At 42.6% G+C, this 27,495-nt stretch overlaps 1 protein-coding gene across 1 annotated transcript in view; it reads right to left on the bottom strand.

Moving 5' to 3' along the window:
* Nucleotides 1–27,495, bottom strand: part of LOC146821542 (uncharacterized) — a 205,591-nt gene that overhangs the window by 149,130 nt on the left and 28,966 nt on the right. The window contains exon 2 of the mRNA XM_085612528.1: nucleotides 9,610–9,724. Coding sequence (XP_085468654.1) covers nucleotides 9,610–9,715 — 106 coding nt within the window. The 5' untranslated portion in view covers nucleotides 9,716–9,724. The remainder of the gene's footprint in view (nucleotides 1–9,609; nucleotides 9,725–27,495) is intronic.

The raw sequence follows: 27,495 nt of genomic DNA on the forward strand, positions 1-27,495 counted from the left end.
ATTTATAAGGGGGAGGCTTGTCTCAACTTTTCCCACTTCAGTGTCTGAGTTCCCTTCCGCCAGTCACAGGAATGTCAGCAATACATTTCCACTGGCAAAGCATACTCATAGCCATGTTGTGTATATGAAAAGTCAAGGGCTTCTAACCTGTGTCACTCTGTTCACTCATACACTGCACACCACCACACTAGCATACACGCACATGCTTAAGTGCATAGGATCTTGGTGCTACGACCCAAGATCACAGTGACCAGCAGACGCTGCCACCACTGTGCCACACGTGTGAAGCACCTGACCATTACAGTATTCCAGCTGTCAACATGAGGATTTTGCTTGGTGCGCCCCTCGAAGTCCAGGACCAGGATAAGTCCAGTACCTCTCACAAGTCAATGTCATGCCTAAAATTCTGAATACACACTGCATTAGTGACTCACCATGCAAACTTCAACTATTTCCCTCAATCATCATGCAAAGTTGGCTAACTAAGCCTTTGTGTGACAACATCACTGATAGCTTTCACAACCATACGCCAAAACAATAACTCACTAACACTTGACCAACTGATTGACACTGTCACCACCCTATTTCATGCGCCTGCTATTTACAATGCACCTGAACCCACAACAGCTCTATTTTAAGATCTTGACAGCATTCTAGATCACCTTCACACTCTGGTCCCTCTGAACATTCTTGGGGTTTGGGTTTGTAACAGATACACAAACACCCACATACAGAATACAATCTCCTCTCTACTTCATGCTGGCCAGATACTCATTAATATTCACGCATGCTCTACTCACAACACAACAACCTTATAATGACCTCTGGACACAGAGGCTACTTCTGGCCTTCCGTGTCCACATCCCTCTGATCATGCCTGCATGCACATACCAGTTACACTACTTCCACGATGATTCACTGAGTGTCAACTCATCCATCTCTAGATATAAAATCCTGTACCTTATTCCTGCTTGCTGTACCACAGTGCACAACAATCTCTCTACTTCACGCAGTCCCAACATCTTCTATGACCTCAGAAACACACTTCCCTCACTCTTAGATCCACACTTGCATCTCAGAACCTTTAACCCTCCAGCACCTCATGCAGAGCAATGGATCCTTTTTGATGTCCAATCTCTGAATGCCAAGCTACAATCCCATGTGCAGTGCTGTAATCAACCCGGTACCCCTTAATACCTGGAAGCTTATAAAAGTCCACTTCTTGTCCTTGCTATAACTTAACAAAACCAAACATTTTTCAATCACAAATTTTTATCTTAGCTCCAGAGTCATCCAACATGTTTTCTTCATTCGTTACAATCACTGTCCTCCAAAATTCCATATCTGTCACTTCAGAAACTCTTGCAGCCACCAATTTTGATAAATATTTCTACTAGAACATTTACATCAGGATCACACTGGCCACTCTGTGTGCAATACTCCTAACTCTCTTGTTCACCCCATACTCATATAACCAGAACTGTACAGCATCTGCCTCAAGGCATACAATCAACATAAGAGCAATTCAACATTACCAGCCCTTCACACACTCACCTCAAACATGCATAACAGGCTACAAAGAAGGCCTTCTTCTAAACAAATCATTGCGAGCTACCTGTCCTTACTTCAACTTGGTGACACTTGAACAACTGACCATTAGAATCATTGTCCCATTTTAGGCACACATTGTCATCTGCCATCCACCCAGACTTTCCTGCCACTGATCTTTAATAACTAAAGTGCGATCCCAGATGTGCAGCTGGAAAAAATATCAAAGTCCTGAAATCTTAAAAACATTTGCTTCTTGCCCTCACCACTGCTCTTGTCTAAAACCTAATCATACCAATACTGAAATCTCATCTTCATTCCAGCCTTATCAAAACCTTTATTCCTTGCCTTAACATTACTGCTCCCCGACTTCACAAATCTAACACATCTTCTGCACTTATTGCCAGTGAAGCTGTTGAATAATTTCACTCAAATATGTGCATGACGGCCGCACTGCTATATTAAACATTATTCTTCACTCTTACACCCCAAAACAAACGCCAAAAGCCACTTCTTTCACATCCTTACCCACAACCTCAACTACTGAATGTCACCCCAGTCTGAAATCAGATAATCAAAATGCTGTTGAAATGTTGCCATGGAAGAAGACATACAGATATATGAATGCACTTTGATAGAATGTTAATCAATAAACTGTGCAATGTATTTGTTTATGTAATAATTTAGGATGTTTTTAAAATGGCTCATTAATAAATGCGTGTTTTTCAAAGAATATGTGCCAGGCAGCTATATTGAATCCTGAACAGTAAAAAGGCCCAAAGGCCTTTCTACCTTTGCTCATAGTGGAGCTGTACTGTGTGTCTGCTTAGCACTGATGTCATCATAGAAACGTGCTGACCATAATAGGTTTGCTTAACTTTTCACCCCATGTTAGATCATTGCAATAGAATACTATGAGCTTACTAGATGTGTATAGAATAAATGGTGACGTAGACTTTTGTAAAATATTGCTTCCGAATAAAATATATACTTGTCTCTCCGTTGCTGACTAGCTGTTGTCTACACAATGAGTTTAAAGAGCATCCTTAGCTTAGGTAAGAGGTTCTCACGAGAACCCTCCCTCATGTAACAAACATAATACAATTTGTATCAAACTTGAAGACGAGTGCAGACTGTGGAAATCGAAAGAAAATGCATCGCGCGACTGGCGACACCTTCACATGGACGAATTTCATTCTTCATCAAGTGAAGACGCCTTCACTTAAACCAATATTAATGAGTGTTCCTAGTATAGCCACACTTCCTATTCCTTTGCCTGGTCCAGTGGTCACACTGCTGGATTATTCCCTGTCCTTAGACTCTTCTTTATAGAGAGTTGATTACTTTGGCTATTCTTGTCTGAAATCAGTTTAGCATTAAACTGAATGATTGATCAACAATATTCAAACGCCTCCATCTCCATTCTAGAATTCCATACGTCACCACTCACCCCCCCCCCCCCACGAGACAAGTGCAACAAGTTTTTTTATTCTTCCATTAGCTGTGTCCAAAACCTCAAAAACATACATTACTAGAATCCATGGTAAACACAGTGCGACATTTAGCACCACAATTACCAACACAGGATCTTCACTCGCAATCATTTTCATGCTCTCAATCCTTTCTGTGCACACATGATCCCATGTAAACCCATTGTTGCTTTCATTTTCTTTGTGTTTCAAATACATTCAAGACGTTGTCCACAATTAGAACATTATTCAGAGATCTGTTTCCATCACCTCTCTGATAATACTTTCAATTCAGTTTATGCCCTTCGCAATTCCAGTCCATCATCAGATACATAAAGCACGTGCATATATAATTCTTTGCTCATCAGTGTGTATAAGCTACAGAATCTTCAAAATGTCCCTCATTTATATGAGCAACACAGTGTGGTTTACCCATTTCTTTTTAATCGCCATTATCTGGATGCCAACCATGTTCCCATTTTTCTTATTATTTTTACAAACATCTTCTAACACCGTCTTGTACGTTTTCACATAAATCTATTTGTTGCACTTCTACATAGTTTTGCAGTGTCCATCTTCCTTCCCCACACTCTCAAATTATTTTTTTTGCTTCACTTCATGCTATGTGCCCAACATACACACATCTGTAGCTTTTTATTTTATGTGAATCATTACTGTGATCTTTAAATGTTCTGTGCTATTCGCATAACCAATATTTTTTCTCACTCCTTGTCACTGATGGGGTTACTCGAGTGGTTCACTTTTTAACTCTCCAATTGTTTTTTGCAATATCGGATTATTCAGCATCCATCTCTCATCCTGTTGGAGTCACTGCAATGAATATGCTTTGCAACTCCTCGTAGGCAGCACTTATTTCTTGCTTTGGTGTATTGTACTCATATATGTGGATCATACTGAAATCTTCTCTTTCCCCTCTTTCACCCTGAAGGTACATTCCTACATCTCTACCTTTCACTTACCTGTCTCCTAACTATCTGCTACTACATCACCATGGACTTCCTTCTAATTAATGCTGTAAATCAAATAGATAAACTTCCAACCTCCACGAACCTTCTCATCTCTGTCCCATTTCAGAGACCATCACTCCATCCTCCACGGGGAGAAACGAGGGAATGAATATTGATGTTATTGATTCACAATTGAGGAAACATCCTCACAGCCTAGGGACAGAGAATAAGCTCCTAAGCATTAGGAAAATCCAGCATCACCTCCCTTTCTATCCCAATACAAATCTCATTTGTACACCTGTTCCATGAACACGCTATTGCAGTAATCTAAGTAATCTAGATTACTGCAATAGCTTGTTCATGTAACTCAACAAGTATGTATTCTCTCCCATTGACAATGTTATCAGCTTCTCAACCTGAACATTCTTCTCCCTTTCACATACAAAACCCATCTCTCCCTCATGCCTTTAGGGTGTTTGAGATGCAGCCAATGGCAAAAACCAGCTCAAAATCTGTACCCCAATCTTCAAAACAATTTATGACCTGGATCCTCACCTGTCACGCCTCGAGTTGATCACTTTGATCTGCTAATGCTCACAGCTCCCACTGTTTCGTGTGCCAAGTACCGCTTGTGCTAATCCTACATGTAGCTGTTTTTCATCCATTGGGCAATGGCTTCCATGCCTTCTCGAAAGTTGTGTCTGGCGGTGTTGGGTTCATTGGATAGGGAGAGAATGAGTTGGGTGTCGTCTGCGTATGATACAATGTTGAGTCCGTAGGTTCTGACGATAGGGGCGAGCGGAGCCATGTAGACGTTGAAGAGCGTCAGACTGAGAGAGGAGCCCTGGGGGACTCCGCAGGTGGTAGGTGTAGGGTCTGAGAAGAAAGGGGGGAGTCTGACCCGCTACGTGCTGCCGGAGAGGAAGGTGCGGATCCAGTCGAGGGCCTTATCCCGGATTCCTGCGTCGTGGAGTCTGCATATTAAGGTGCGGTGAGAGATTGTGCTGAACGCCGCTGAGAGGTCGAAGAGGATGAGGGCTACTGTTTCTCCTTTGTCCAGGAGGGGGCGGTTTTCGTCTGTTGCAGCGAGGAGGGCAGTTTCCGTACAGTGTTTTTTTCTGAAGCCGGATTGGGAGGAGTCGAGAATGTTGTGCTCTTCGATGAATGTGGTGAGTTGGCTGTTGATGGCTTTCTCGATGACTTTCACTGGTAACGGGAGCAGGGAGATGGGTCTGTAGTTTTTGAGGTCGGTGGGGTCCGCCAAGGGTTTCTTCAGGAGGGGGTTGACTTCGGCGTGTTTCCAGTCGGAGAACGAGGCGGTCGCCAGAGAGCGGTTGATGGTGTGGCGGAGCATGGGTGCGATTGTGTTGGCGGCTCTGTTGAAGATGTGGTGGGGGCAGGGGTCCGTGGGGGCCCCTGAGTGGATTGACTTCATTGTCTTCAGTGTGTCTTCGGTGGTGAGGGATGTCCAGTTGCCAATCGCTGGGTTCCAGGTGTCGGGGGTGGTTGGTGAGGGTTCAGTGTGTTGGTTGTCTTCGTCGAAGTTGTCGTAGATGCTCTTGATTTTGTGGTGGAAAAAGGTGCTGAGTTGTCGAAGAGGTCTTGTGAAGGAGGGATGTCAGTAGACTCACTGGTGGGTTGAGCAAACTCCTTGATGATGTTGAAGAGTTCCATGCTGTTGTGTGCCTGGATGGAGATTCTGTCTTCGACCGCTTTTTTCCTCATTTCTCTGGCGAGTTGGTGGTGGGCGTTAGTGGCGGCTCTGAAGTTGTTGGGGGCTTCTGTGAATTTGGTGTTTCTCCAGGTCTTTTCGAGGCGGCGGCAAGTGCGTCTGGACTCTCGAAGTTTCGTGGTAAACAATCTGGCTTTCTTGGCGCGGGTATTGTTGTTTTTCTTGAGGGGGCTATGGAGTTCGCGCTGTCCGAGATCCATCTATGCAGGGTTCGGGCTGCGGCATTGGGGTCGTCGTTTTCCACAATGGCTGGGGTGGAGTTGTCGAGTGAGGAGGTGAGCTGGTCGTCGGTGATTTTGGTCCAGTTTCTTTGTGGGAGCAGGTGCTGGTGTCTGTGGATAGTGGGTGTTCTGAAGGTGAAGTGGACGCAACGATGGTTGGTCCATGGGAGTTCGGTCCACTGAGAAACCATCCACTCCTAATCAAGTTGCCGTTCTTGGAACCAGTATAGCCCAGGAAAAGCTGATCATCAATCGGGTACTCACATTCCTGGAAATGTGAAAACAGAGGGCCCTGCCAGTGCTCCACACAGTGCAGACTGAGATGAAGATGTGGATATAAAGTCAGCAAAGAGTGCACTGATCAATGTGAAAGAGTGACTTGCTACTTGTAGAAGGCTAACCCAAAGACCCTCTACGCACATATATATTTTATGTATTTTTATGATTGTTTTTATTGCATGGTGCTGGTAGACTGCTAAAGCTGCACCTTATCCACACCTAAAAAGACTATTGTGGGTTGAGCCTTAAGCCATATCTGACAGATCATTACTACCAGAGCCAAGTCTACCTCCCAATAGCATTTACGGGCAGATGTGCTAAAATATAACTTCTCCTGCTCACAAGCAAGCAAATAACATTCATAAACATGACTGCAAGTGACAATGCATGTACGGTTTTCATAGTGCAGATGATTGACAACACCATCTGACTGTAGGAAGATGTACAGCTGAAAAACATCTGCACCTAAGAACATGATGGCACCTCTCCATATCACAAATGCCACTGTATCACACGTGTCTTCCACATTACACGTATCTCTCTTCCGTATCACACATGCACAGAGCTCATTCTGAAGTAAAAAAATATATGGCAGCACAACCCAACCCAAAGTAAGACAATGAAGACACCAACAGTCAGACACACAAGGGGCAATAAATGGCAGAAAAGTCGATAGTCCCATGTAGATTAATTCCACCATACTCATAAAAGCTAAATTAGCCAACTTTTACACACATGCTATAATGGGTGGGTGGCTTTAGGTATTATACCAGACATCCATATTCTGGCAACTTACAAACAGCAATCTGCTTGCAATGCTTAGGGTCACCGCTGAATTAACAAAAATACACACACACAAATGCAGAATACTTGGCCTCACGGAAGCATGAAATCATTTTAGAGGCTCCTTCTCCAGGTCTCAAACTCATCTGTACATTTTGGCAATCTAGAAGGGGAAAGGTAGGACCGGCAACAACTCAAAAGGAATCACATATACAGTGATCACTATCTAAGCCATCTAGCACTTCGTTACACCAGTAGGGGTCACTCGCTTCAGAGTGTACTGGGTGCTTGCTCTTGGTTATCCACTAAGGTAAACCTATGTTGAAAAACTATACACAACAAACTAGAGGTGGTATAACACAGTGGGATCCTCTACCAACAAGAAAGTGGGTGTGGTCTGATCACTTCATAGGAAGGGCCAGCTGCCTGTGTGTAAGACTGATTGCACGGGTAGATATATGGGTGTGGCTGAAGTCTTATTGAGACAGAATGTCCATGGAGGATTGGTTGACTCTGAAGTGAAGAGAGATTGTTACAGTGGGAAGTTGCCTCTAGTGAAATGGATGACTGAAAATCGCAGGGTGTGCCCCTGGAAAGGTCCTGTGAGGAACCCTAAGATAAGGTCAGGCTTAGGCGCTCATGGCTAATCCTTCAGGGTAGTCAGATCCCTTCTACATTCCAGAGGCCAGGACTGTCCAGACGTGACAGGAACACATGACTGAAGATTCTCAAAATAGATTGGGCTTGCAGGTCATCAATAGGGCCACCATCCTTGAGGGCGTACTGGGCAGTTTTCCATGACACTCAAGCCGTGACGCACGAAGGAGGAAGATGATTTAGGGGGTATTACGCCACCCAAAAAGGGATTTATTATCCATGAAGACACAGAAACAGGAGGCCATACTTCTTGCTACTTAAAAGTCACACAGGTTTGGAAAGCACAACCCTGAGGAAGTCCATAAAGGACGAAACGCGTTGGCTGGGCTGACTGGAAAATGTAATGTCTTGAAAGATTAATAAAAGTTGGATATTGGAGGCATTCTTGAGACTCCTGATAATTGAATCTCACTTCTTGTTCATCATAGTTATAGTTGTTAATATTGGATTGCCTGAATTTGGGCCAGAAACAAAACAATGTAGTGGACGCTCCTTTTCTAATTGTTGTGGTGTAAATTGAATAGTTGTGGCTTCTAGACAGTGGGGCCATGAAAAGTTGAGTATTGGATCACTGATGATATTTAGTACGATACACTTGTACAACGGTAGGGCCTACACTGCTTTGGCTTATCTTTTGTGTACTAGTGTAGATCAATTCTTAAGTTTTGCAGGTGGTGGTCCCCTGCAGTCATCCAGGAACCAGAACTTAATTTAGTCATCAGACTTTGACCCAGAGCACAAAAGAGAAAAGCAGAAAAGAGAGAAATGAGAAGGAAAAAAAATAATATTAAAATAGTGAGAAAAAGCGAAAGCAATGATGAAGGAAGAAGAGACTCCAAGAGGGAGATAAGCAGGTAGAAGTGTGAGGTGGAGGATGAAAGATGCATGGTGTTGTATCAACACTAGACAGCCATGGTATATGGCAAGCCTGTCATTTAGGAATATATGACGTTACAACGCAAACAATTACAACGTATGCCTTTACAATGTTGTTTTTACATCGCAACTACCATTACAACGCATGATTTTACAACACATGCCATTACAACGCATTTTTAGAAACTACCATTACAACGCATACCATTACAACTCATACCATTACAATGCATAATACTTTTGGGGCAACAGTGGGGTAAGTGTTGGATAGTGTAGGGGTAAAAATTACCATTCCCACTCCAGTGAGTGCAACAGTAGGGTAAGTGTTGGATAGTGGAGGGTTAAACATTACTATTCCCACTCCAGTGAGTGCAACAGTAGGGCAAGTGTTGGATAGTGTAGGGATAAAAATACTATCCCCATGTACCCCAAAACTAATACCCACCCTAAAACTAAATAATACCCATTACTTACCTTATAATGCATTGTAATGGCATGCATTGTAATGGCATGCGTTGTAATGGCATGCGTTGTAGTGACAGCCATTGTAATGGCATGCGTTGTAATGGCATGCGATGTAAAGGCAGTTGCGTTGTAACAGCTGCGTTGTAAAGGTAGTGCGTTGTAATGGTTGTTTCCCGTCATTTGGCAGTGCTTTAAGAAAGGTTTGTGTCCTAGCACGCTCCTTTACAAATGAAGCCCTAAGCTGGATATTCTAAGGCCTGGCATCACAGATTGAGCATAAACATTTACAGTATGGCGCACACTCGTTCACATTGTGTTAGCTTGTTCCTTTGAGCTTTTAATTTCTGAACTCAAGTGCAACTACTGTTCGTCTTTTTCTTTTGCACTTCATCAATATGGATTTCACAGCGTATAATTTACCAATAGGCTAATTTAGGATGGCTTACTTCATAAACATTTTGAACTGAAATTTCACACACTAAAATGAATTCCTGGATGGTATTCTCACACCCTGGAGATAACAAAGGCATACTGAATGAATGCTCACCAAAAAGGTGTTTAATGCCTTTCCTGAGACGTTAAGAAGGTTTGCTTTTGCATAGGTGTCTTACCTTTGAATGCGCCTGACCCACCTCCTGCATTAAATGCCACCGTAATAATGTAGACAGCAAGGGACAGAAACATTAGAAAAATCTTCCCCTTATCGTGCTGAGCCATTATAAAATGCTAAAAAAAAAAAAGAAAAAACATGCTGTAATTGTCATGCATTGTACTTCTTTGCATTGCCACCATTAACAACAGTATGAATCAAATATTTGAAAATCTGTGAATTATAGTTACGCAACATTGATCTACAGAAAAGCATACTGGGAGAAATAAAGTATCATCCCAAAACGTAGGTCAGGATAACAATTCTACATTAAAATATTCTTTAGTTAGGTATGGTAGATAGGCAGGAATCTTTATCATTGTGTAAACACATGTCTATGAAACAATGTACACACACACAATAAAACCCCATACCCTTCCCCCGCTAACTCCCCACCCTACGCATACCTCCCACGGCAGGCCACAGTAAAAGACACAGCATATCACATATTAACAAATTTGCTGTTTCAGCACTCCTCCTTATAATCGACACAGATCCTGTCAGCCATAAAGAATAATGTTCTCTAACAATGCTTACTTCTAGCCCAAGCTAGCTTTTAAATCTTTTGCTAGTGTACAAGCTACATCAAAAAACTCCATGTTCGTGAGAAGTGCCAGTGCCTCAGTGATATGACGTACATTATATTTAAAAAAACAATGTTTTAAAACCTGACATCGTAAACTATGAAAATGCACAAACAATCTAACAAAAGATGCACAATAAAATTTAAAATACGTAAACCACAGGTGTATCTTTTTCCAGAATCAAAGAGTGGGTCAAACTCATCCACTTTTAAAACACGAAAATTCAACGCCACCTGAAATTTTAATAGCATCAGGCGCAACTGAGGGCTTGGCAAAGCAGCCATATAAGGATACATCCCACAATTATCCCAGGACTCGAACATGTAGCCCGCTGAGGGTTTCCTTGAAACATAACACAAATCTGCTGCCCTGGATTCTCTTCTACAGCCACTCTCAACTCCCCCTTCCAAAGATGGGACACCTCCATGACTCTAAATGTTTTCATCTTCAGTAGTGCCCCGGTTTCAATAGTCTTGCTCTGACCTGCGCAGCCCACTTTAGATCACTCCGTATTGGTTCTATAGCACAGAGGCTTGACACCTTCTGAACCTCTGAGGACCAAAGCTTATCCCAAAAGTGATTGGAAGCTTTGTAGGCTAAACAATTCCGCGCCACCAGATTCCCTTCCACTCGTATCGCCGGGCACATTGTGCTTTTGAGTAGGCCTAGCAATTTATCAGGCATTTGCCCTCACACATCTCCCAGCTTGCCTCTGTAGCTAGGGTCAGCAATCCAGGCCCATAGAAGCATTGAGTTGGAACCATAGCGTTATAGGCTGTAAGTAGTGGGGTCAGAGAAGGTCCTCTGTATGTGGTTTTAAATTTGACTCGACAACTATTAGTGGCAAGGGCACGAGCCTCCACCGCTTCTTTGTGCAAAGCCCAATGTTATTTGTTATTAAACATCATACCTACATATTTATAAGAAGTTTCCACCTCCACCTTATCGTTGCCTAATACCTACTTATATAGTTTCATCTTTTTCCCCAAAGGTCATTAATTTTGTTTTCTCCATAGTCCCCTTTAATTTATTAGCCGCACAATACAAATTAAACCTCCCTAACTGCCTCTGTAGGCCCACTTGTATCAAATCTAAAATGGCCAAGTCATCCGAGTAAAGGATGTCTTAGCCCACAGGGATTCTAGAAGAGAGAGAGCTATTTAACTCTAATTCTACTTGAGCCCAATACTGGTGATGCAGTTCCTGAAGGATTGCAAGTACGCTACAGGGAATGTTCAGGTGCCGAAGTTTCTCCCACAATATAGTGCGATCCACTAGGTCGAAAGCTGAACTAAAATCTATGAAACAGCAAAAAAGATTCTCTGTTGTTTCCACTGCATTCTGCCCAAGAGCCCACAGACTGAAGCAATGGTCTGTCCTAGAATGGCCTTGTTTAAAGCCTGCTTGATCCACAGGGACTATATTATTGGTCTCAATCCAATCTTTTAGTGTCTGTAAAATCACCTTCGAATACAACTTAGATCCAACATCAAGCACATTTATCAAACTGTAATTATTTTGGTCATCGAACTCCTTTTTTTATGGATTGGCTTAATTTTTGCACCCTTCCAGCTCAGAGGGAATTTACCTGTCTGAGTTGCAAAGACAAAAACACTGGAGAAAACAGGCCCACCACACAGGGTTTGCTTTTATAACAATGGCGGGTTAATTGTCCAGGCCTGCTGCCTTAGTCAGTTTTTTTTTTAAAGAACTCTTTTTATTGAACAGTCGCTTGGCGCACCATTACTAGTGTCACAAGGAAATGTTCTGAGAAAAACACCAGTGGACCCTCCCCGGGGGAGGGCCACCTCCGTCTCTCAGGATCCCCTCTGGCCCTATAAATATCACTTACGAATCTGACCCAAACGTTCTCCGGGACCACACACCTTACAGGTTTGTTTGCCTTACTTCAGCCACTCTGGACTAACTTCCAAACCGTATTCAAATCTTTGGCCTAGAGGGTGCGGATCACCAAATCCCAATTTGCCTTACAGTAAACGCGTTTCTTTCTACTAATTAGCGCTGTATATTCATTTTTCATTTTTTGTGGCATCAAATCTTTTTTTTAACCCTGTGGCCCCTCTGGGAGAATGATTGCATTTCTGTTTGCCATTATATCACTGGATATAGAATTTATTTTACAATATACCCCATAACTAAAGGTCCATTTTGAGTAGGAACTAATTTGATTTGATTTTATAATTTTATATAGCGCTGAATCACCCAAAAGGGTATCTCTGCGCTTGCAACAGCGGACTATCTAGAACTGGAAGAGGAATGTTTTCATCAGCTTTCTAAAACGGAAAAAGGACATTTCCGTACGAAGATATTGGGGAAGGCTGTTCCAAAACAAGGGAGACAAGTACGAAAAAGCCCTGCCACCAGAACGAGCTTTGTATATTCTAGGAACAGAGAGAAGTTTTTTGATCCTGACCTCAGAGAGGATATAGGACTGTAAACCTTCAATTTCCTAGTTAGATAGCAAGGGCTAAGCTCATGTAGAGCTTTAAAAATCAAGCAGCCTGTTTTGAATTATATTCTTTCCTAATAGGCAGCCAGTGTAATTCATGCAGTAGAGGTAAAGAGGGGGTTCTGGCCGGGGAATCCGTTACCAGGCGAGCAGCTGTATTTTGGATAACCTGTAATTTGTCCAAAGAGGCAGCATGAGAAGAGAGGAGAAGAGCATTACAATAATCAATCTTGCTCATGAGCAAGGCCTGAATTAGAGGCTTCTTAGTAGAGGATGGAAGCAGCAGAAAAACTCTTCTAAGTAAACTTAGAATGTGATAGCAGGACCCAGCAATGGTATTAACATGGGTCTGCAGAGTGAGTTTATTATCAAGCTTAACGCCCAGATTTTTTGCCACCTCTTTAGGTGCCGGGGCTTTACCCAACTCCTCCGGCCACCAACTGGGTGACCAACAGATGTCAGCACCTCCGAACAGCAGAATCTCAGATTTCTCAGAGTTTAGCTGGAGATAGTTGGTTTTCATCAACTAAAGATCTTTTAACACCAGGACCATATAATAGACATATCTGGGGGGAAGGAGGGTTAGCGAGTGGAAGGTGGAAGAGGTCCTAAATTAATTTACCTCTACCTAGTTTTCAAGAAATATCTCACATTTCATTATGTAATCATATCCTCGTTGAATTTGAATTAGTAAACCTCATCTAAAGGTAATAGGGGACATCAGTTCACAGTTTAATGCACTTCAAGAGGTGCTCTGGAAATCCTGTTGTCAAAAGTTCAGGAATCATAGTAGTGTTTACATTCCTTTTTGTAAACTAATTGTGAAAGTTTTTCTATTGCGTGAGGATGACTAGTGAGGTCTCAGACATATTATGCTCTAAATATAATAGTTAGTTAACCTTAGCTACTGTTTGAGAGTAGCCAGACAACAGGTCAGGACCGAGGCGGGCACTGAAGGTGTCAAAATATTAAAACCAGGTACAATGCGAGTACAGTGCAGCAATTCTGTACTAGCCTAGAAGAGTTACATACATGTATGTTATGGGGGTGTGGAGTAGGATGATTGTCCCATCACACAGATATGTATCCCATATTTGGGTCTATAAAAAGAGGGACAAGGCAGGACAGCGCTATATTGCCACTGTATTCAAGCTATCCTAGCTGATGAGGGCTGTTAGCCCGAAACCGGTCCCAGGATGCTTGATTCCAGTCCAGGGAAGACATGGCTTGCCAGTTCGTCTAGACTGTTCAATGAGACACAGGGCCAAGACTGATTACCATATAGCTGTGTCTGAACTGGGGTGGCAATGTGAGCTAAAGAATTATGATGGATTCAACCCAGATCTGTGACTGGGGGCGAGTGTTTGAAAAGTTTCAGCACTCCGTCCATCATCTCTTTGTGTTTGCTTTGTTCGCCCTAAGTTTGCAGGGTATGCCCAGATGAGGGTCCCTTGCTCACTTTGCCACTGGATTCAAGCTAGCCTGGCTGATGAGGGCTGTTAGCCTGAAACTGGTCCCAGGATGCTTGAGTCCAGTCCAGGGAAGACATGGCTTGGAAATTCCGTCTGGACTGTTCCCATGAGGCACAGGGTCAAGACTGATTTGCATGTAGCTGTGTCTGAACTGGGGTGGCAAAGTGAGCTAAAGAATGATGATGGATTCAACCCAGATCTGTGACTGGGGGTGAGTGTTTGAAAAGTTTCAGCACTCCGTCCATCATCTCCTAGTGTTTGCTCAGCACTATATGTAGGCATTTATTTTCAAAAATTGCCTTATGACAGCCTAGGAGTGCTTATCTAACTTTGCCTTAAATGCTTAAATCTTACAATAGAATTCAGTCATTCCTTTAAGTTGGTTGGAACCTGCCCCCATCCAATTATTGAATGAGATCGTAGACAAAAGCTAAGAGAAGGTTGGGTAGAGCTGGCCTGGTTCAGCCTGCTTTGCCAGCTAGGTGTGAACTGGCATGCTATCAAAATGGCCTATTCAACTGTGGGTCCGTTCCAGGCTCTTGTGTCCTAGTCAGTGTAACCTGGTGTGGACGATTCAAGAACATATTGGTTTCTTGATAAATGGTCAATAGTGGGGTTTGGCAAATGCTATTTTTTGTTGCAGAAGATTTGCGAGGCTCTCAGCAAGATCAGGAAATACGTTTCAATGTCTGGAAAGAGTGATTCCAATGGGGTTACTTTCAGTGGCGGCTGATAGGGAATGGGGGTGGGAGACAGTGGAGAGGTAGAATATTCTTTTTAAAGAATGTAAACTTACCTGTGGTCGCGTCACAGCCTCCGTCTCTCCTCCGTTGCAGGAAGCACCCAGGCTCCCTTAAGCCAGTCACAATGCTGCAATGCAGCATTGGGATTGGTTCCCCTAAGCCAATCACAACTCTGCAATGCAGCACTGTGATTGGATCCCCTAAGGCAATCACAATGCTGCAATAGAGTATTGTGATTGGTCTGAGCGCCGCATTTCGACACACAGATGTGAACAGGGAGCCTGTGCATATTCCTCACCAGGCTGTGAATTTTAGAATGGTGGGGAAGATGCAAAGTGCGCATGAACTTGTGGTTGGCGAATATTGAGGGAGACGATGTTCGACAGTTTATAGTTGAGCTTTTCACTGAAGCTTTCCCAGAGGTTACTCAATGGAACTGGAATTTAGAAATCCAGAGAGCACATCGCTTCCCGCTCTCAAAAAAAAAGAAATCATCCTCTACTAATACCAACAGCTCCTATCCACGTGCCATTTTGGTCTGCTTTAACACCTTTCTTGCCCGTGAACGTATATTTGACTTAGCTCGACCAAACAAAAGGAGATCTGCTAAGGGCTGTCAATTCTTCGTTCGACCTGATCTTGCTGCAGAGACAGTTGATCGCCGCTGGCATCTTCGTCAGCAGATTCCTCTTTTTCAAGCGAAAGGCGTTCCTACACTTCCCAGCAAAGCTGAAAGTAATACATAAGACAGAAACAAAAAATTTTCTCTCTGAAATAACTGCAAAGGACTATTTGGATGCAATGTAGCTTCTCTTCTTTTCCTCTTTCTCCTTAGTTCTCATTAAGGTTCCTTCTATAAAACTGTTGGCGATCATTGCTTAGAATGGGGATTTTCATATTTTTTTCTGGGGATTGACCTACATAACACTAAAATTGATGTCGAATTCATTCCTCTATCATGTTAACAGGATGTTAATAGGACCGATCAATCGATTTATCTCTTTATTATGTTAATGGGATACCAATAGGATCGATCCTCATTTACAATGCCTACGGGTGCTGTTATAGGCCCAGCGGAGCGTGGGGTGACGCTTACTCAACCATCACAAGGACCTAGGTCCTGAGCTCCAGATTTTGGTTAAGGGGTGGGGGGGGCAACGGGTGGGGAGGGTGGGATGGGGGGGCACTGGGTGGTGTTGTGGTGGGTGCTTGAGGTGATTGGCGATATTAACAATATATATGGCAGTGTGATCTCAAATATACTTAGGATGTTAACTATTTGTTTATTTTTTAAGGCAAGTTGTTGGTATATTCCTTATAATCTTTCTAAGTATATACATGATGTTCTTCTTCTTCATTATTTTCAATGGCAAACCGTAGATTGACCTGTGCAACTTGGAATATATGTGGGTTAAATGATCCTAAGAAGCGTAGGATCTTTCATAAGCTGATACAGGTGATGCAAGTGGATTTGATCTGCTTGCAGGAAACTCATATTTCCTGGGCTAATCGACACTATCTTAAGTTTTTGGGCTACGATTTAGTGGCTACTACCCGACAAACCTCCACCATTAGGGGTGTGGCTGTTATCTCAAAAACAGGGGCCGCGCAAGTCAAAAGGATTAAGCAAGATAACACAGGTAGATGGCTAATTGTTGAATTGCTTATTAATAAATCTGTACTCTCGATCTGCTCAATATATGCATCTTAACTGGATGATCCACAGATCTTGATGGATCTAAATGTAGAACTAGCCACTTGGCCGCACCCGCTAATCTTTTGTGGAGATTTCAATATTGATATCCCTAGCTGGTTAGATCTCACCAAATGCACTGATTATGTTGGTCGGAAGCCCCAGGTCTATAAAGCACTTCGTACATTACTTCTTGAACATAGTTTGGTAGATATATGGCACGTTAGTAACTCAGCCCATAATGGATTTACTTTTTATTCAATACCCCACCAAAAGATGGTCCGTATTGACTATGTTTTCACTTCTCTCGAAGTTTTGAAGTCTATTAAGGTTCGGCTTGACCCTCGGACTATATCCGATCATAATTCCATAATTTTTAGTTTTTCCTGGGACCGCCCTCCGCATCAAATAAGACCTTGGACTTTTGATAGGAAACTACTACTGGACAAACTGTATCAGGAACGGATGCTAGTCTGGATTCCAGACTTCTTTGAAATTAATAGTCTTACAGCATCTGTTGGCCTAGTCTGGGATACTTTTAAAGCTGCTTTACGCGGCGAAACCAAGAGAATCGCGTCCTTTCGATGGCAAACAGAACAGCAGAATCTCAAAAATAGAGTTGCAGCACTCCAACAAGCAGAACTAGACTTAAGCACTAGTATCCATAACGGCGAAGATTTTATATCTCGTCAGAAAGCGGTTGCTCTTGCCAAGGCTAATCTCTTGGATCCCTTGTATGCTGATATAGCCACTAAGTACTTTCAATTTCGTACCTCAATGTATGAGTTTGGTGAAGCGTCTGGTAAGGTTCTAGCAAAAAGATTACAACAAAGGGCAATAGCTAGTCATATATCAAAGGTTAAAGATCGGTCTGGTATATTACAAGACTCACCTAACGGAGTGTTAAATACTTTTGTGGATTTCTACTCAACCTTATACACCGAGGAGTTAAATATATCCCAGCAGCAACAAAAACAATTAGACTATTTTTTTTGAAACCCCTTGATACTCAGAAGCCCTCTTTCGATCAGAATTTAATTCTGGCTGAACCTATCAGTTGGGAAGAAATCGAAGCTGCCATAAAATCCCTGTCTACCGGCAAAGCTGCAGGACCCGACCTCATACATCTCGAATTTTATAAAACTTTTTCACATTTATTTAAGCAGCAGATGCTTGAAGTTTTTCAACTCGCTCAGAGGGGGGTTATCCCTGAAACCTGGCGACAATCGACCATTGTACTATTTAAAAAGAAAGGTAAAGACGAACTAAACCCAGCATCATATCGGCCTATAGCATTAATCAACACCGACAGTAAAATCTATTCTAGGGTCCTAGCGTTTCGCCTTGTGCAAATTATCTCCTCGTTAGTTTCCACTCGCCAGCATGGCTTTATCCCGGGTAGAGATACCACCGACCATATCAGGCGCGTTATCGCTCTTTTAGATTGGGCTCAGGTGACAAACTCTCCCCTTGGTGTGATCCTGTCGGACGCCGAGAAGGCGTTCGACAGTGTCTCCTGGGGTTATCTATGGGCTGTTCTCCATTGGAAAGGGATATCGCCTGAATTTATTCTGGCTTTGCAAACTTTGTATATTTCTCCAATTGCCAAAATCCGTATCTCAGGAAGGGAATCAAGCTATTTCCCTATCATTCGGGGCACCAGACAAGGATGCCCCTGTTCCCCCCTTCTTTTTGCTTTATATATTGATCCCTTTCTGTCTTTGATAGAAAAAGCCCAAAACATCTCCCCACCTATAGTTCATGGTATTGAGTATAAAGTATTGGCATATGCCGATGATATAGTAGTATTAACAAATAATATCATCGTTTCTCTTCCGGCATTGGAGACCTTAGCAGTACAATTCGGCCTAATTTCAGGTTATAAGTTAAATATCACTAAAACCCAAATTCTGCAATCATCAGCTATGCCAATATCAACTGCTCTCATTACCCCACAAGCGACATACCTTGGTATTCAGATTTCGGCTGATGTTGATCAAATCTCAGATCTGAACTACCTACCCATTATCGATCAGATTCATAATAAACTAGAACGGTTGAACCACCTTCATCTCTCTCTATTTGGGCGCTGTAATGTTCTCAAAATGCTGGTTCTTCCAAAATTTTTACATTTATTTAGATCCATCCCTTTATTAATCTCCAATTCTACATTAACAAAAGCACAAAGAATCTGTCAGAGGTTTTTATGGGCATACCACAAGCCAAGACGAGCTGCTAAATGGACCTGTCTCCCGCAAGATCGTGGGGGCTGGTCAGTTCCAAATCTTGTTTATTATTATTGGGCTGCTATGATCCAACATTTTGCCTTTCCATTATTTGGAAAGAAAGTGGAACTGCCGCTCTTTTTGGCTCCTTCAATATATTCAATTTCATTAGGCGACGCTACACAAGGGATATTAACACGCATCCTAGAACCAAGCTACTTCAAAAAAACGAGGTTCAAGGTAGCATGGGCCCTGTTCACGATCTGGCAAAAAATCCATCGTCTCTTTTCCAATTACAAATTCAATTACTATACACCACTGAATGCTTCTGGGCTACCCCCAGCGATATTTCAAGACCGAGTAGTTTCCATTTGGGCCTCGCAAGGCCTGACTGATATAGGCGACCTAGCTGACTCTGGCCTGCTGGCATCTTTTTCTCTTTTGAAATACAAATTTCAATTACAATCCAACCATTTCTTCAAATACCTTCAAATTAGAAGTTTTCTTGAATTTTTTTTTCTAGAAAACCCTGTACTCTTTGACAAGATTCTGATATTTGAATTTGTTAAAAGGAAAGCCAAAATCGGTACATTATATCAAACTTTACTGTCTCAACTTCCAGATGATCTATCTGATTTTAATAATAAATGGGCGGTCAAATTTGGTGTACCCTCCATAGGTTTAAAATTACCACTGATGTTAGCCAGGACGGTCTTTGTCTCCGGTACTCTTCGCACCCAAAGCTATATGGCTATGTTTAATCTTTATTACACTCCAGCAAAACTAGTTAGATGGGGGACGGTTGCCGGAGGCAAGAGCTTATCATGTGCAAGATGCAAATTTCCATCTGCGGATTCTCTTCACATGTTTTATGACTGCCCTGAGCTATCACTTTTTATTAACCAAATTGAAACGTTTCTCATACAGATTACTCAATCCTCAATTAAAATTTCCGCTGAAATGGTAATTACCGGGTATCAACACGCTATGGTTTCTACAAGATCAAGATATTTACACTCTTTTCTGTTTATTGCAATGGCAATGTTTAGACTCTGTATTACTTCTATCTGGATAAACCCTCAACCCCCCACTTTCTCTCACTGGCAGGCCAGGATGTTGGCATGGTTTAAATTAGAAACTGCTGTACGAAAGTTTCAGTTTTTTGCCTCTAAAAACTGGGCTCCATTTCAAGACTGGTTAGCAAATTAATAATGTATTTCTGTTATATACTGTCATGTATTTTCTCTTTGTTCATATCTTGATTTATTGTATTTGTTTCCATGAAGTATAAACTGCCAATCCCTCCCCCACCACCACAGGGGGTGGGTTGTAAGGAAAAAAACTAATAAAAAGAAAAAAAAAAAAAAATGAACTTGTGGTTGGCCCAAGAGGGCCGGACAAACAGTTCATGCGCACTTAGGGAGGGAAAAACACTCCTCTCCCTGGCCCCTGTTATGGCAAGCCCCGCACCTCCCCGCACTTAGGAATGGAAAAATAAAATGACAATAACGTTCAGTTATTATCATTTTATTTTTCCTCTGCACTTCTCTCAAAGCAGTGGGACAACGCTCCTCTGCCTTAGCGGAGGAGCCGCGACTGGTTACTTTTCTTGAATTAAGGAAAAATAACCCCATTAGAATCACCTTTCTGGTTTTGTTTTTAGAATTCAGAAAATATAACCTCGTTAGGACCACTTTTCTCATCCTTTTTTCTTCATTTTGTGACAATCTTATCAATGTCAAGATAAACTTTGAGGAAATAAAAAAAATAGGAAACCGGATAGAAATACCTACATCAACAATTAAAATATCCGAAGAGCCATTCCACATAAAGAAAGAGGATATCATACAACACAACAGCAGACTCGTCCCATACCGTCTTGATCTTGTATCATTACAAAGTTTATCTGAATAATGAAGACGCACTTTTAACATGAGCTCAGGCATCATTACAACATCCATCTCAAAACTTTTATGTACTGTACACTCAACCACTAGAGTTGACAAAGCACCCCTCTTAAGGCACTGAACCAATAATGCTTATCGGGAAAGGCCATATAGCCCAGAGGTGAGGAATTCTGACTCTGACTCTCCAAATGCACCATAGATAAGACATATCTCAACCTAAAGCAAAACATACATAAAGTGAGCTGTCTGTAGTTGGGTTTCTGTATCACTCTTGTATATGTGCTTGCTTAGAAACAAAACTCAACTGAATGCTAAGGCAACTTCTGTGGATCTTCACTAAAATGTAGTCTGATAACAGAACCACATTACTCCCTTTATCACTTCACTCCAAGCGTACAGAGCAGGCAAGGCTTATTCCACGAGGAACTAATTTGCCATGTAAAATAATAATCTAAACCAAGTATCTACTAAGAGCTTAAAAGCTATTAATTGTAGATATATCTTTATTTTGAGGTGAGCATAGTAGGAAAGTTAGAATTACGCTACGTAAAAAAACCAGAAGGTCGTAGCACCTTCTGTGACAAAGGTACAACACTCCACAGTAATGCACCACACACAAAAAAACATTTAGGTCTACAGACCATGTCATCCTGTGGGCTGGAGATTGCAAATCCTTTGCAAACTCCATAAGCGTTCCAGTCTAGTGGCAAGGAACCCAGCAGCCAGATAAAATGTTAAGGTGTATATAAAGGATTCTAGGATATGTCTGCTATTTTTACTCACTTCTCAGTGGCCTTGGGTTCAAGTGAGTACCAGCTTAAACATTTGAACCCAGGTTACTGAAAACCCACAAAAAATAGCCATTATGCATAAAAGGAACAAATACCAATGTTAAAGCTTCAGAGTCTGGTTATCAGTTCACCTGTGATGGAGAAGTCAATGACTAGGGCAACAGGAAATTCATGCACTTCAGAGTCATTCCAAATGTTAATGTAATAACAGGGAAGCTACTGGAGCCAGGATTGGAAGTGGCTCCCAAATTATGCTCTTTGGACTACGAAGCTTTAGAGGCCTGCATCTTGTAAATTGCTTTTCTCTGTTTTTCTTCTTTTTAGCAGCTGGACACTCACAAAATGGCTGACAATTATCCAGAAACAGCATCACCATGTAGGAGTAAAGGCACAACCCCCTGATCTGCTTTTATGAATGCATGGGATGTGTACAAGAGAGAGTCCGGCTCAGCAGAGGCGTCTGGATGGTTGGTGGAAAAGCATGCAGCTGGGCCTATGCTGTGTAGGGCTTTGTATATGTAGTTGAGAAGCTAGAATTCTGCACGCTTTTGTATCAGTAGCCAGTGTAATTCCCTGCGTTTCCGAGCTTCTGAGGACTATGGTGTCATGCCGACTGTTTGCGTTCTTCAGGTGAGGAAGGCGCAGATCCATTTCACAAAGTGATGTTAGACCGGCATGGGCAGTTGAGGACCAGACAGGCAGCTGCGTTCTGGGTGATCTGAAGTCTTTTCATGAGTTAATTGGTGATTCCCATGTAGAGGGTGTTTACGTAGTTAAGTCTGCTGGTGTTGAAGGCTTGGGTGATGGTTTCTTGGTGTTATTAGGTAGCCACTTAAATATGTTTTTTGCATCCTCAGAGTGTGGAACGAGGCGGTGGAGACATTGTCAACCGGGGCAGACATGTCCAGCCTGCTGTCGAAAATGATTTCAAGGTTTCTTGCTTGTGTGCTGGGGGTAGGGGTGGGTCTGAGGTCCATAGGCCACCAGGCGAAGTCCCACAGTGAGGCATCTTTTTCAGAAGATCATCAATTTGGTCTTGTCTGTGTCTAGTTTGAGGCAGTTAGACTTCATCAAAGATCCCACTTCAGTGATGCATGAGTTTAAATTGTTTCTGGTGCTGGGTGATTGTCCGTGAGGAACAATATCAGGTGTGTGTCTTCAGAGTAGGTGAGTATGATGATGTTGTGTACCCGGATGATGTCTGCCAGCGGCATCATGTAGATGTTTAAGAGGATCGGGCTCAGCGAGGAACCTTTCTGTACTCCACAAATTAGTTTCCAGCTTCCGAGAAATATGGTGTCATGTGGATTGTTTGTCCACATGTACCGGTGAGGAAGGAGCAGACCCATTTGAGGGCAGGTCCATGGATGCCAGCTTCGAGAAAACGTCTAATCAAGATGGTGTGGGAGACTGTGACGAAGGTTGCAGAGGGGTCGTGTAGGATGAGGGCTGTATGTCGTGTGTTGCTGCGGGGAGGGCTGTCTCTGTACTGTGGTTCGGTCAGAAGCTTGTTTTTGTTTTATAAAGTTTTTATTATGTTCATATAGTCCTTACAACAAAAAAAAGGAAAACACAATACAGGTTTACAATAATATTGTGTGTAATATCACAAACAGTGATGTTCAGTACAGAACATTTCAAGGTCTTATCATGTGTACAACTGAGTTACAATATCTCACTCATTAGATGTTGTTAGGTCAGAAACTTGGTTGCATTTAGTACAAGGCCTGAACATACATTGTGCAAATGTTGTTGTTTATTATTTGTCCATGAGGCGACATGTCTATCACAAGAGATAAACAATTTCAACCTGGCTGAAGCCTCGACACGGAAGCATGGATATTGTTATTATAAATACACATGCATTTTGTGTTCAAATCAGAGGAGCACTCTACTGTCACTGTGAAGTCGCTGTTGTCGGAGTCTCAGCCTATCTGATTCCTGTTTACACTCTGCGAGGAGGGATGTCCAAATTGGGAGCAAGACGGGGACCTGCATACACTTACCTTCAGGTAATGGGGAGTTAGATCATCCAGTAGGGGATGCTTGGCAAAACACCCGCCAAAGTCAGCTAGGTTGGGAGCACACAGTAGAACTACACTATACACAGAACTTGTATGCCAGCATAAATACACTGTTTTAGCACAATGGCGGAATAATTTAGCCGTTTCACTTTTCTCATACTGCTAATCACTTTTATCTGCTTCAGTCTATTAATCATTGATGCGCATATATTTTATACAAGATTCACAATGGTTTAATAAATATTGAAAAACCCCTTTGTGTATTTGTTGTATATCTTACAGAGTATACACGAGTGACTGAGTGAAAATGTTCTACATCTGTTACCATGATTCCTTGGGGAGTCACAGTTGTCATTTTCTAAAGTTGCCCAAACTATTTGTTACCATAATAGGTTAAGGGGGTACATATGTTGGCAGTGTGAGCTGGCAGGACTATAGGCCAACATATCCTGAGGGAGTGCATATAATCAGTCTGACACCATACCAACGTTTATGTTGTCCAACAAATGAACAGTTCCTACTGAGAAAGTGGAAACCGTACGACACTACCTGTTGGGCTCAGGTCCCACAAGGGAACAAAAGAGGATGTTTCATGTGAACAGGCTAAAGCGTTACGTCCAGTGAGACTACACAGTAAATGTCATGGATATGGCAGAGGAAATTGAGGAAGACAGTGAGACTCTACCTGACTTGTTGCATAGCGATATGAAGGATGGTACTGTGGAAAGGGTGCAGTTAGCCCCTGAGGTAACACCTGAACAGCAGAGAGAGTGCAGAGATGTGTTGGAAAGGTTTTCCAACCTCTTCTCGCTGACTCCAAGGTTGACAACTATTTGTGTGCATACCACAGACAAAGGTGACAGTCTGCCAGTGAAGGGCAGAGTGTATAGACTGTATGACCGGGCTCAGGGATGCATTAAGGTATACGTTGCCAAAATGCTGGATCTGGGAGTCAGAGAGATTTCTTAGTCCTTGGTCTAGTCCTGTGGTTCTAGTACGAAAGCAAGGGTCAACGGACTTGCTGTTCTGCGTAAACTACTGAACCGTCAATGAGGTAACTAAAACGGATGCCTCTCCATTCTCCAGAGCGGATGAGCTTATGGATTGGTTTGGCATTGCAAAGTATATGAGTATCTTGGATCTGATCAGTGGATAGTGACAGATCGCTTTGGCAACAAATGCTAAGAAGAAGACTGTATTATCTATGCCAGTGGGGCTATTTCACTTTAAGATGATGCTCTATGGGTTGAAGAATGACACATTTCAGTGCCTGATGAACCATGTTCTCGCAGGGTTTGAAGAGTGCTGTGTGGCCTGGTGGTGTTCACAAATTTATGGAAGGACCACTTGAGGTACCTTGAACAACTGTTGTCAAGAATACAAGAGAAGGAACTGACCATCAAGGCAACTAAGTGTCAGGTGGGGCAGTTCTTTGCAGTCTACATTGTGCATGAAGTGGGGAACAGGAAGATTCGCCCGTTGGATGCCAAGATTCAGCCTGTGATGGAGTGGGAGGTACCTACTACTCAGACTGAAGTGAGGACCTTTTCAGGACTCACCGGGTATTAGAGGAACGTTGTGGGGAACTCTGGAGGTATAGTTGCCCCACTGACTGCTTTGATCTTCAGGAAGCAGCCCACAAAAGTAATATTTATTTATTTTATTCATTGATTTAGAAAGTTTTGTATAGCGCGAACGTGACCCTAGAGGGTATCAGAGCGCTTTACATGAAGAGAATACAATTAGCCATAGGTCTGATCAACATGCAAACATAGGTGTGAGAGACGAACACATATCATAAAATACAAATAAGATAAACAGTGGTTGGTCTGGAAGATCGCTAGTACTAGGAAGGACAGTGTACATAAGAGTTTGGTATCTATACCTTTTTAAGTGTCACCGATATATTGGCTTAGGGTAAGAACTTAGTCAGTAGATAAGATTTGGTTACTCTTTTGAAGGCGGAGGTAGACGGAATTAGGCAAAAGTCCGGTGGTAAAGAGTTCCATATCTTGGGTGTGATAGCCGAGAATGCTCTGGCCCCAGTTTTCTTTTTGTGAGTTTGTTGGGGTTTTAGAAGCAAGATGAACGCACTTCGTGAGGATCTGCTGCCCCCTGATTTTTCTAGCTTTTGGGCCAGGTAACTGGGGGTGTTGAAGTGTAACGCTTTGTGCGTCATGCAAGCAATTTTCAGTTGGATTCTTGCTTCGTATGGTAGCCAGTTTAAGGTTTTGAGGGCTGGGGAGATGTGCTCATTTCTTTTGGTTCCTATGACCAGTCTTGCAGCTGCGTTGAGGGAGGCTCTTAGTGGGGCCAGCTTGTATCTAGGTAGGCCATATAATGTGACACTTCCATAATCCAGTCTCGGTAGTACTAGGGCTTGGACCGCTTGTTTTAGATCTTCATGAGGTAGGTAAAGTTTAAGTTTCCGCAAAAAACTCATTTGGTAGTTTGCGCCTTTGGTGGCTGTACTAATGTAATCCTGCATATTTAGGTGTTTGTCTAATATAATACCTAAGGGTCTGGCAGAGTCTATGATGTGGGGCGAGCATTTGAGGGCTGTAATATGATTCAACCACAGATCAATCTTGGGGTTATTATTCAGCGGAGGGATGAGAAGAAATTCAGTTTTATCTGCGTTGAGTTTGATGTGGTTAACCGTGAGCCAGAGGTGTGTATTTTGTAGGATGGAATTGAGGGATATAATGTCATCTGGAGAGGCAATTTTGAGATATAGCTGAGTGTCATCCGCGTACATATGGTAGTGGATGTTAGAAGATTTTAGGAGGTTTGCTAATGGTTCCAGGAATAGGTTAAAGAGAATGGGTGATCATGTGTGTGCACCATGAGTTATCATGTGGGTCTTAGAGAGAGATTGATTCATTTTGCCTCTTAAGGATCTGTTTTGGAGGAATGAAGAGAACCATTGTAATACGACCCCTGATAAGCCCATTCTTTTTTCCAGTAGTTTCAGTAGATTGTTGTGTTTGACGGTGTCGAAGGCAGCAGATAAATTAAGCAATATTAGAAGGCATGATTTGTTTCCGATCCAGCATTTTTAGTATGTCATCTACAATATGAGTAAGGGCAGATTCTGTGCTCTGATGTTGAGGGAAGCCTGATTGGTGTTGATCGAGTAGTTGAACGTTTTTTATGTGATTGCAGAGTTGGTTCTGTACACATTTTTCTAAGAGCTTTGCCAGTGTGGGGATGTTGGAGACGGGCCAGAAGTTGTTAGGATCAGAGCAGTCTGCCAAAGGTTTTTTTATGATGGGTGTTACTTGACCGCTTTTTAGGCAGTCTGGGATAGTGCCTTGACGTAGTGAGGCGTTTACAATCTTTGACCACAGTGGGAGAATACAGGTTTTGATCTCTTTGAATATGCTGGGAGGTAGCGGGTCCGTGAAGTTATTAGATGGGTTTAAGGAAGAAATAGTGTTGTACATTTCCTGTTCGCTGATTGGGGAGAAGGTGTTCCAAGTGGCATTGTTATTGGAGGGGGGCCAGGGTGGCTCCTTCCCTTCCGTAAATTGGGAGTTGTATGAGAAGCTGACTGGGGCAGCCGGTAGTAGTAATATGGACTGCTGAATGTCAAAAGGCAGTTGAGGAAATGAAGAAGGCACTGTGCACTGCACCGGTACTGAAAGCACCAGACTACAGTCAGCGTTTCCTTGTAGAGTCAGATGCCTCTGACAGAGGAGTTGGAGCGGTGTTAGCTCAACTGCCTGACAAAGGTAGAGAGTGTACGGTAGCCTTTATCAGTAGGAGGCTACTCCCCAGAGAGCAGAACTGGGCGGCTATTGAGAAGGAGTGCTTTGCCATATTGTGGGCCTTGCGTAAATTCTGCCCATATTTGTTTGTTACTAAGTTTGTGGTGCAAATAGATCATAAGCCACTTAAATGGTTGATGGCTATGAAGGGAGAGAATCCCAAGTTATG

The sequence above is a fragment of the Triturus cristatus genome, chromosome 6, assembly GCF_964204655.1.
Source record: "Triturus cristatus chromosome 6, aTriCri1.1, whole genome shotgun sequence".
NCBI lineage: Eukaryota > Metazoa > Chordata > Amphibia > Caudata > Salamandridae > Triturus > Triturus cristatus.